Source organism: Lipotes vexillifer, unplaced genomic scaffold (assembly GCF_000442215.2).
Source record: "Lipotes vexillifer unplaced genomic scaffold, Lipotes_vexillifer_v1.1 scaffold634, whole genome shotgun sequence".
Lineage (NCBI taxonomy): Eukaryota > Metazoa > Chordata > Mammalia > Artiodactyla > Lipotidae > Lipotes > Lipotes vexillifer.
In genome coordinates this window covers 1,872,439-1,883,972 of record NW_006781096.1, presented here as the reverse complement: position 1 = coordinate 1,883,972, position 11,534 = coordinate 1,872,439, and the positions used below count along the sequence as shown (strand labels likewise).

The following is an 11,534-nucleotide window of genomic DNA, read 5'->3' as shown; positions in this document are numbered from 1 at the left end:
CCCGCGTCTCCTGCATCGGCAGGCGGACTCTCAAGCACTGCGCCACCAGGGAAGCCCAGGGCTCAGTTCTTAAATGTGAATAAATACTCATGGCAGCCAATGCAATTCGAAAATCCTATGAAATCCGGGAAATTTAGAAAGTGGGGAGTAATAGGCAATCCTCCAAAGATTCTGAGGGACAGAGTAGTTCCTTCATATGCAAACCACTCCCCCCCACTTATAGAATGGGTGTGTGGCCCTCAAGAACCAGGCCAGTGCTGACTTTAAAGCTAGGAGGAAGCTGGCACCCTGATGATGATGGAAAAGTACCTACAGGGCTGGCTCATACCATCTGCCAGCAAACCTTCCGGCCATGGAATCTTTGGCTATGAAAGAACCCCATAGGTCACCAGCCCCTATCTCTGCAGGCCCCTCCAGCAGAAGGACCCCCATCTGGCTGGCCCTCAATCATTAAAGACCAAACACTTTGTGACCCCAAGTGATTCTGCTACTCAGCCAAGTTGGGGAACACCTGACCCCTTGAACACAGCCAGTGCTGCCGGAATCTCTGCGTCACAAGCGACTATTTAATTAGTTTTTATGTTGAATTAAAATCTGTGCCGCTTTAAGTCGATGACTAACTAGTTCCATTTCTCCCTCTGGAGCAACACAGAATGAATACACTTCCTCTTCTCCAGGACAATCCTGTAAACACTTGAAGTTGGAGCATTGAGTGCCCAATATCCATCTCTTATCCAAGAAAAATGCCTCGATTTTACTTGACTATTTCTCACCCATTTTATTTATTTCTCCATCATTTATTAAGAGGCGATAATGTGCACGTGACATAACAGAGCCTGTCCACAAAGTGTCTGTTAAAAGAGTAAATAATGACTCTCATACAAATATAAAATAACTACGTGTCAAAGATTTGATTTAACTCATGAATAAATGAGGGAACCAGTAGATATTAAAAAAGAAATAGTTTAAAGGAGAATCCAAAAGAACAATTAGGAATGCTGAATGGAATTTGTTAATAGATGCAAAACTGAGGGAGGGAATCCGTTTGGTTGCACTTCTATCCAAAGAAGTTCATTTGCATATACATGGACAGTAATTATTTGCATTACTATCGATTTCTACAATGCACAGAGTAGTAAAATATCCTGAAGACTGTGAAAGACACAGACCGCTGCAGATCTGACCCCTGGCAGGGTGATTAGGCTTCATCTAATTCCATAGAACACCAGGAATACTTTTTAATTCCAAAGACTTTTCAGTTTTTCCTGACAGATCATTGTTTCACTAAAAAATCCTGAATATTCAAATCTCAAACTGTCCTTCAAGATTGACTAAAATGCCACTTTATCTGGTCTTCCTCAGACTAAAGGATAATTTTTTTTTTTTAAAAAAGGTAAAATCATGACTCACATACGGATATAAAATGAACAAGTTTTAAAGATTTTATTTAACTTATTAATTAAATGAGGCAACTAAGCATACGTTATGACTGATTCAAAGGAAAAGTCAAAGAGGCACAGATGTATATGAAGTAAAGAATAAAGAATATTGAAATGAATGTGCAAATGGACTCAACTGGCTTCTCCACGGTGGGGAGGGCGATCCCCCGCCCCGCACTGAACAGAATTAATTTGCATATAGAGAAAAATTATTTTGTACTGCTACTGTTATCTACAACTTTGGGTTGTAAAATGACTCAAAAACAGTGAAAGGCTGGAATCGGATAACTTGGGAGGAGGTGCTCTAAACCAGACTTTCTCAGCCTTGGCATTACTGACATTTTGCGACTAACAATTGTCACTTCCCATCTGGTTCTCAAAGTTGCTGACCTTCAACACCCGCTGAAAGGAGTTCAGGGTGGAGATCAGGAATGAGGCACTCTGTGCTCTGAGAAAAACTGGCAGAACAGGCCTTTAGATAGTTAGATATTTTCAGGAGAAGATTTTATGAGCCCAATTTCTTGCACCTTCTCACATCTAGGAAAGCACTAAAATCATTCATGGAGACATCTGCTCCTTGTGACTGGCTGCAACCTTCTGCCAAGATGTGAGCTTGACTGTATGTATCCCCGTCACCAAAATCACATGTGTACTGTCCATGTATCCTCCTCCCTACATCTTCGGAGAGTTCCTCAGAGCTGAGAGGCTGTCTCCCAGGCTATAATTCTCATTTTGCCCCCAAAAAACTTAACTCACAGCTCTCACGTTGTGTTTTTTTCTTTCTTTTTTTCAGTCGACATGGACCACGTAATTCTTTGTTTTGTGGGGAGCTGTCCTAGACATCCAAGATATTTAGCAGCATCCCTGGCTTCTACGCAATAGAGGCCAGTAGCACCCCATCATAACAAAAATTATCTCCAGACATTGCCAAGTGTCGCCCAAGGCCGGGAGGAGGGGGCAAATTCACCCTCAGTTAAGAAATACTGCTCTAGGGCTTCCCTGGTGGCACAGTGGTTAAGAATCCGCCCGCCAATGCAGGGGACGTGGGTTTGAGCCCTGGTCCGGGAAGATCCCACATGCCACGAGCCACAACTACTAAGCCCACGCACCACAACTACTAAGCCCACGCACCATAACTACTGAAGCCCTCACGCCTAGAGCCCGTGCTCCGCAACAAGAGAAGCCCACATACCGCAATGAAGAGTAGCCCCCCTCGCCACAACTAGAGAAAGGCCACGCGCAGCAACGAGGACACAACGCAGCCAAAAATAAATAAATAAATTTTTAAAAAAAGAAAAAAAAGAAATACTGCTCTAAACAATGCATAGCTTTCCACTGAAACACAAATTCTTCCATATTAGCGCAGAGATGGAGAGGAGGGGACGACCACACTCCTTGGCACACACCCATTCCTGTGTATGAGCCAAGAATCTCACGCTTCCTCTTCAATGAGCAGAACGGTCACAGTGGCCCCTAACACAGGCAGTGTTCTAAAGGTTTTACCAATATGGACTCCGTCCCCCCAGTTAAAAGTGAGTTTCAGATAAATAGCAATTAGAGAAGAAGAAATTTTCTTCCACCCTTCTATGTTCTTCCGGCTGGTCTAAAAATTAAATTGACATGAGGCAGGTTAACAAAAGAAAATCAAATAAAAGTTTAATACCATGTATACATGGGAGAGGTCCAGAAAAACTGAGTAACTCGCCAAACTGGCTGAAGCCCTCTCCTTAAACACCATCTTCAGCTAAAGACAAATGAGGATGTTGGTGGTAGGGGTTTGGGACTTCAAAGGGGCAGAAGACAATTGACTTGGAGATGGAAAAGCAAATATTTGGTAAATAGATGTTTGCTGGGCCAGGTGGAGACAATGGGACACAGGGAGGAATCTGGTCTCTAGGCCAGTTTTCCCCACCACAGTGAGCCCATATTCTTTGCACATATCTCTGGTGATGGCTCTCTTCTGGAAACAGGCCCTTTATCTAAATTCTTTAGGCAGTTACCGGGAAGGTCAAATCTTCCTGAGTCGTTTGGGCCTTGACTGTTTTCAGCTCAAAATAATCCGCATGCCAGAGAGATATTTTGGGGTGGCAAATTTTGCTCCCCTACGTAGGAAATAATATTTTAGTTTCAGTATGCCCCCGTGCAATATTTGGGATATACTTATACTAAAAATCATTAGTGTTTACCTGAAAATCAAATTTAACTGGGTGTGTTACCAAACACAAGTTCATGTGCCTGACACACAGCAAGCCCAAACAAACCAAAACAGAGTTTGGAGCAGAGAAGGGTTTATTGCAGGGCTATGCAAGAAGGCTGTCTCATGCTTAAAATGCCCCGAACTTCTCCAAGAAGTTCAGCAAAGCACTTTTAAAGGCAAGATGACGGAGGGGCGTGGTTAGTTGTTGCAAACTTCTTGGTGTTGGAATCCTTCCTTCTTGTAGCTGTTCGCGTTGGTCAGGTGAAGATGTTCCTGTAAACGTCCAATGAAACAAAAGCTATTCTCTGTTCTGCAACTTTTTATCTCTATATGAATGTACTCTTAAAGGTCAGAGCCCTGAGAATAGGCTATCCTGTATATTTCAGGCTGTAGATAACATTCTTTTACAAAAGGTTCAGAGCCAGCATGACTAAACACAGGCAACAAAACAGATCTAATGCGGAGTCAGATTTGTTCTTTCCTATCACGGGTGGATGTATTTTTATTTGCCAAATCTGGCCACCCTATCTGTGATCACATAGCTAACCAGTAGCAGTGTGTAGCTACTGGTCATGATTGTAACATGCCTCTGGTGACTTAGAATCCCTGTTCTGCCTCTAATTAGTTGTGCAACATTGGATGATGTCATTGAACCTCTCTGATGCTCAGTTTTCCCATCTGTCAAATGGGGACTATAGCGGAGGGACAACCTACTCACAGAGCTAATTTAGTCCCCTGGAGCTCTCTCCCCGATCTTCTGACTCACAGGGTGTGTCCTGGAGAGTCAGGACAGCCCCAGCCTCGCGTTTCGCCCAGGGTTGGGTTTGAGTCCCCACTTTTCCACCAGGACGCCCAGGTGCACGGCGCGAGCCGGCTCGGCCATCCCAGGCGCCGGCCGCAGGTGGCAGAACCGGCCCCGTAGGCCGCCGCCGCCGTCCTCCCACCGGCGCTGTGCAGGCCGCCGGCCGGCAGGATCTAGGGCCGCGCGCCGAGCTGGCGGGGAGCGGCCAGGCCACGCCCCGACGCGCGGAGTGCGCTGCCCTGCCGGGTGAATCATCACCCGCGGCGGCCGCTCCCAGTCCCGCTGCCGCGCGCCGAACGCTGGCCGCGCCCCTGCGGAGCGCCGCGCGGAGCAGCCGCTGAGACCCCCGCTCGCTTGCTGGGCGGCAGCACGGACACTGGGCCGACCATGGCGGGCATCGCGGTCAAGCTGGCGAAGGACCGGGAGGCGGCCGAGGGGCTGGGCTCGCACGAGAGGGCCGTCAAGTACCTCAACCAGGACTACGCGGCGCTGCGGGACGAGTGCCTGGAGGCCGGGGCGCTCTTCCAGGACCCGTCCTTCCCGGCCCTCCCGTCTTCCCTGGGCTTCAAGGAGTTGGGACCCTACTCCAGCAAGACCCGGGGCATAGAGTGGAAGCGGCCCACGGTAGGCAGCGGGCCCGCGGCGGGACGCGGGGCGGGCGGTGCGGGCGGGGCGCGGAGACCGGAGGCGCGGCGACCGGGCCTCGCGGCAGCCGAGAACCAGGCCCAGCGCGGGGAGCCCGGGGAGCGCGTAGAGCCGAGCCCCGCAGCCGGGAGCCCCGTCCCCGCGCTGCCCAGCCGGGGACTCTGCAGGCGCGGGGTTGGGGGAAGCTCCGCGGTCGCCCGTGTCCCCTCTGCCACCCACGGCGCCCGCAGGACGGGCCGAAGTGCACGCTGCCCGTAAATCCCATTAGCGGTCCCGCCAGCAAAAACTCACAAAAACTGGGTTGATATAGGGGGAACCTGGAGAAAACTTGTTGGACTCCGGAGGGGAGAGAGTCTGCGGAGAAGGGAGGCAGGGTGCCGGGGGTGGGGTGGGTGTGGGGTGAGTGGGACCCTATCCAACTGGGAAAAGTCAGTCTCTAACTCGGTTAGGCTGCTTCAGGAAGGGAGAAAGTCCACGCCTGGCCTGGTCCTTTGTGACTAAGGATTGCCTCATGCAGTCACGGTTAGATTTATCCAGTCGGAGTTTCCTGTTTATTTTTCCAAATGGGGGCCGACCTCCCTGTAACATTTACCCTGGGGATTATCAAAAGGACAGGGGAGATGCAGCCAGGAGCCAGTTCCTGCACCTTACTCACCCTCCCAGAATCCTCACCCCTGCATCTCAAGGGCCCCTCGGTGTTCCCTTATCCCTCCCCGCTGGGTCTCTGTCCTCCTTGCCCTGGCAGGCCTTAGAACAGTTTCCTTCCTGATTAGTTTGTCCATCCTATTTCCCCTGGAACCCCTCCTGGCCCCATGTCCTATGGGACACCTCACCGATCTTCCCCCATCAAACCTCAAGGAGGCTTCCTGGGAAATACAGCCTCCAGACTCCTGTTAGGGAAATAAACATTCCTGCCCTGCTCCCACTTCTCTGAGCCCCTCACCCCCACCCGCTAGTCACCTTCTGTTACTCCAAACCCAGCCCATAGGCAGCAAGCTCAGTAGGAAGTGTCCTTGGCCTGGAGCACCTGAGTTCATTTCTTGCTGACCTGCGTGAGCCGTTTAACCTCCCTGCCTCCATTTCTTCGTCTAAAAGAAGAGATGATGCCTACATGGTTTCCTCTCCCCACTGGCGCACCAGGCCCAGCACCTTTTAGTTTCTCAAGGGCACCCATCTCTTTCCTGCCTCACCTGCCAGGGATACTGTTTCCTGGTTTTCTGGAGTCTGGCCTACTTACTCTTTGGGACTTAGTTAGATGTCACCTCCCCAAAGAGATCTTTCCTGACCATTCTTAGCAGCCCCCTTCTCATCTTGTTATTCTTTATCACTGAACCCTGCTAATTTCCTTCATAGCATTTTCACAACTTATAAATTAATTACATATATTTGTTTGTCCTTCCTAGTGAACTGCAGGGACCATGTGTGTATTGTGCACCAATGTATCCCCAGTGCATTCAGAGTATGCATTCGTTCGTTCATTCATTCATTTAACAATACTTATGGAGTGCCTGTTATATGTCAGGCAGTGTCTTAAATGCTTGGGATACGTCTGTGAACAAAGACTGTGACTATTTGTGGAATGAGTGAATGCAAGACTAATTAGCCTCAAACAGAATTACAGCTGTGAAAGTGATAAACGAGAATGTATTCGCCTTACATTTGTATAGCACTTTACAGTTTACAAAGTGAATTTACATACTTCTTTGCTTATTCGTTCATTGACTCAATAAGCGTATCTTGAACACCTACTGTATGGCAGGCACAGTGCATATGGTTTCTGCCTCTGAAGGCTTTAGGGGCTAGTGAGGGGACACAGACAGGTCACCCAACAGTTGGAAATGCCTGTAGGACTTCCAGATGGGGAAATAGAGATCCGAGGCCATTTTAGGGCCCCAGATTAGGGCGGGACAGGGTGTGCACTGCACATCCAAGGGGGAGGGTAGCTGTTATTGTCCCATTCGGCAGTTGAAGAAATTGAGGCTGGGAAAGGTTAGCTATTCGCTCATACAGGTGTCTGGGGTGGAGCCAGGACTGTGTCCAGCCTATGGGTGTCGAGAGCCACAGCTCACAGCCGCACTCTCTGCCTTCTCCAACACCGCTGTGGTTCGGGTCAGGCAAGGCGAACAGACACGTGTCCACTGGATCTAGACGGAAGCAAGTCATTGGTAACTGTAACAGAGCAATTGCAATGGCATAGAATTGCAATGGGGTAGAAGCTGGATGGCTGTAGACCCCAAAGTAAGGAACCGGAAATGAAGAGCATGCCCAGCTAATTCCAGAAGGGTGCCTGTGAAAGGAGAGGAGGAAAAGTGTCAGGGAGAGTGGGACCTGGGGCTTGACAGGCTGGTTTTCAGATGAGAGCAATTGGAATGTGTTATATGTCAGGTCCCAGAGAGAAAAGCAGGGGGGAGACGGTGAAATGGAGCCACAAAGAAGTGAGAGTAGGGTTGCAGGAGGGAGGCAGGGGAGCAGACCAGCCCTGGAGCGGGGGCTGCTTCTCTGGCCACAGAGGGCTGGGGGCTGGGAAGGAGGCTGAAGAGCACATGGCTGCAGTCCCTGTGGCTGACGCAGAGGCACAGCGAGGAAAAAGCCGGCACCCTCCGAGGGTGCCACCAGTCAGGTGGGAGCGAGGGCAGGTGTGTGAGTCCCCACCTTGCCCTGAAACATCTAAGGCCTCTGAGTGGTTTATGATTTGTTTACACTCAGCTGGCTGAACTCAGCCTCAAACCTGCATCTCCTGCCTCAAGTTCAGTGATTATGATCAACTCCTCCAGTAATAATTAATAGTAGGTGACTTTTATAGAGCTCTTACCAAGGCACGTGTACACAGTCATCTCATTTGACCCTCAGAACAACCTGATGTGGTAGGTACACTTGTCAGCACCATCCCCATTATACAGATGAGGAAACTGAGGCTTAAAGAGGTGAAGTAACTTGCCAGGGTCATAGAACCCATGTAAGAAGTGACAGAGCCAGAATTCAAACCCAGGTTGTCTGACTCCAAGGCCCAAGCCCTCAGCCCCTTTCCTGGGACTGTTAAGTTCCGTATTTAATTCTGTGCCCTTCATGTTGTGTACCAGTTTCAATCTCCTGAAGCATCTCTAAGGGCCACTCTGAACTTTTCCTTCTTTAGAGAGGGTGCCAAAGGTGTGAGGAAGTTTCTCAAATATAATGGAAAAATCCTTCTAGGGTAAGTGCCTGGCACACTGAAGATTGTCAGTATGATTTTTGGGCTCCCAGCACCAAACCCAGTCTCTTCCATCAGTAGGATAAGTGTTTGGCTGGCAGGCCTTGGGCAAAGCTGGCTTCATTTGCCTTAGCAGAAAAGCATTCACACTGTCCCTGTCATTCCCCCAAACAGCCCAGCCTTAACAGGGAAGGGACAATGCAGAGGCATGAAAGGAGGGTGTTCTGCTGCGGATTCCAAAAGAGCCGAATCCAGAAGGTTAGATACCTTCCCCTGCCCTCAGGAAGCGTGTGAGTGTTAGGAAGACAGACTGGTTACCCAGCACCACCACATAGCACACAACTAGCTGCTAAATTGCAGAGTGCACATACTCCGGGATTCAGTATCAAAAGGATGGGTGAGGGCTGGACTGTGAAGGAGAGCTTCGTAGAGTTGGTGGCAGTGGGTCTTGAGATACGGTGAGATGTGGAAAAGGAGAGAACGGGGCGGGGGGGGGAGAGGGAGAAATTCCATGCAGGAGCAGAGGAGAGGGACCGGCACAGCGGGCGGGGCAGCTCCAGAGCGTGGACCGTCTCAGGGCCCCCAGAGGAGGCTGGACTTGGCACTGCCCTGGCCCTAGGAAGGTAGCGTGATGAAGTGGGCTGTAGGCAGTGTGGAGCGTTGGGGTCCCGTGGCAGTCTAACTGTAACTGCATAGCTTTCCCTAGAGGGGATGGGAAGGGGCGGAGGGGGTCCGATGCACCTTCTGGGAACCGAGGTGTCCCGACTACAGAAGCACATGCCAGGTGGGTTGACAGCACTTTGTGGGTCTTGTTTTCAGGAGATCTGCGATGATCCCCAATTTATTACTGGAGGAGCCACTCGCACAGACATCTGCCAAGGAGCCCTGGGTAAGTGATGATATCTCAGACAGGCTATGGGGGCTTGTCTGAAAGGCTGTGGATAGAAGGCATGAGGGATGATCTGTGGCTCCGCTCCCTTGCCAGAGAGTTTGGCAATTTCCAGTTCTAGAAGCTTCCTGGCATGTCTTGTCCCCTGAGGACCCCGTGCTGCGGCAGACAAATGCACAGATGTGCAGCGAGGCCTCCTGGGTCCCCTGCACTAGGCTAGTTGTTGAAGTTACAAAGACACTCCCACTGGAAGACGGAGGAGCTTCTGGATCTCAGTCACCCTTGGTGTCTGTATGTCTCGGGGCCCGTGTTGCTAGTGGCCCACGGAACAGTCAGGCTCCGGGCTGAGGGGCAGGTGGGAGGACTGGGCCAGGTGGGAGGACTAGCCCAGGCCCGGTTGCAGCACTGAGACATCAGTTCTCTGGGGTTCAGGGGTGGGATGGTGACTCAGTGTGTGGAGGAAGAGGAAACCCTACCACTCACTGCTGGGAGGAAGTTAACGTACCAGGGCATTCTCAGTGTTTGCAGAACGAGCTCACCATGGTATCACAACAGTGAATGTGGTGCTTATGGTCACAGAGGCCATTGGAATGTTCATTTAAGTTAAGTTCAACTGGAGCAGCTGAATTGTGAGGGTCTGAAACTTTGATCTCTGTAGCTGAGCTCTGATTTTCTGGACATGGTGCCTGCTGAGATTGGAACCTGCTCCAGCTTTGGCATGAAAGCCCCCAAGTTTTCTTTTTTTTTCTTTAATTTATTTTATTGAAGTAAAGTTGATTTACAGTGTTGTGTTCATTTCTGCTGTACAGCAAAGTGATTCAGTTATACATATATTCTTTTTCATATTCTTTTCCATTATGGTTTATCATAAGATATTGAATATAGTTCCCTGTGCTATACAGTAGGACCTTGTTGTTTATTGCTATACAGGACCCGAGGGTTCTGCAAAGAAGTCTTAACGATGGGGCCTGGGATCCCTATTTAAGATTCTCATAGAATCCACTCTCATTTTTTTTACTCATAATAGATATGGGCCTATGATTGCTGGAGCAGATTATTTGCTGCGAATAACCAAAAACTTGTTTCGAGCCATCAGCTCCAACTTACTTTCCACACTAGTCTATCAGTAACAAAATTAATCATCTTGAATTGTACCTTCTTTCCTGGCCCACCCAGCAGAGGTTCTGTCCTGGGAGTGACTTGTTTGAGGTCATCCAACAGCTGAAGTGAGGGCCTGGAATGCAAATGCAGACAGTCTGTGTGTTTAACCCCTGAGCTAGGCTCCCCGGAAGGGGCATGGAAAGTTTTCAGTCTCTGAGGGATGTCAGGGCATTTGTGTGAATCGTTGGGACAGGCAACTGGGAGCCCCTTGTGAAATGGGTCTCCGAGAGCATGACCCAGGGCTGGGCGTGCAAACACTGCTCTCTGAGCTCAGCCTCTGTGTGCAAATTCCTGAGATGCCAGAGCACATTCTTACCCACAGAAAACAAACCTCCCATTTCCCACCTTCTTTCCCCCACGAAAGAGAGATGCACAGGGGGCCTAGGGCACCTAGGTGGGTGCTCCAGGAAAATCCATTGGTTAGAGAAAATGGAAGTTAACAGGGCTAGAAGTTGATGGAGACTTCGACCAACCATGGGGGCTTTAGGAAATCTGGAAACAAAAATGACAACTGTCGTACCTGGGCTAAATTCCACACTAGACTAAACATCTACTTTAAAGTTTAATGACATCTTAAGGGCCAAATTGCAAGATTTAAGTCCTGGTTAAATACTGTCAGGCCATTTGGAGAGGAGACTCGCAAAGCTTACACTCCCTGGGGTAAAAATCCCCATGATATGCACCAAATCAAATAGAAACAAGATTAAGTGTAAGTCCTTTAAAACATTTCTCAGTAATCAGGTCTGTAATTTCTAAGGTTTTTTTTACACCACATTGGCCATTTTGTTTTCTTGGCCTTTTATTTTGGAGGATCTGGGTTTGATTACGATCTGTGAAGTGTGATGGACTGAACTCTCACTCTGATTCTGGCATCCGGACACAGGGTGGGCATGGGGTGGTGACTGTCACCAGGTCCCAGCAGGTTCAGAAGCATCAGGAACAGGGGGGCCGTGGCAGTGACACCTGGCCACACAACCAGAGATACGAGTCAGGGCTCAGCTCTTAGTTGGCAGACCGTGGGCACGTCATCATTTGGAAGCTCAGTCTCTTCTGAAAATGGGAGGGAGGCGGAGAGTCAACGGGGTGACCTCAGAGATTCCCTACGATGGGGCAGTCAGCTATTCTAGAGTCATTCCTCATGCCTGACACTGAGTGTAAATCTTGTGCTAGAGAATCAAAGCACCGAGGGCAGATCTCTTATCTCAGAGCAGGAA

At 49.5% G+C, this 11,534-nt stretch overlaps 1 protein-coding gene across 1 annotated transcript in view; it reads left to right on the top strand.

Annotated features, from left to right (window-relative positions):
* The first annotated feature begins 4,745 nt into the window (after window positions 1-4,745).
* CAPN2 (calpain 2) overlaps window positions 4,746-11,534 on the top strand; it is a 57,136-nt gene continuing 50,347 nt past the window's right edge. The window contains exons 1-2 of the mRNA XM_007454489.1: window positions 4,746-5,062; window positions 9,090-9,159. Of these exons, the coding sequence (XP_007454551.1) occupies window positions 4,826-5,062; window positions 9,090-9,159 (307 nt within the window). The 5' untranslated portion in view covers window positions 4,746-4,825. The remainder of the gene's footprint in view (window positions 5,063-9,089; window positions 9,160-11,534) is intronic.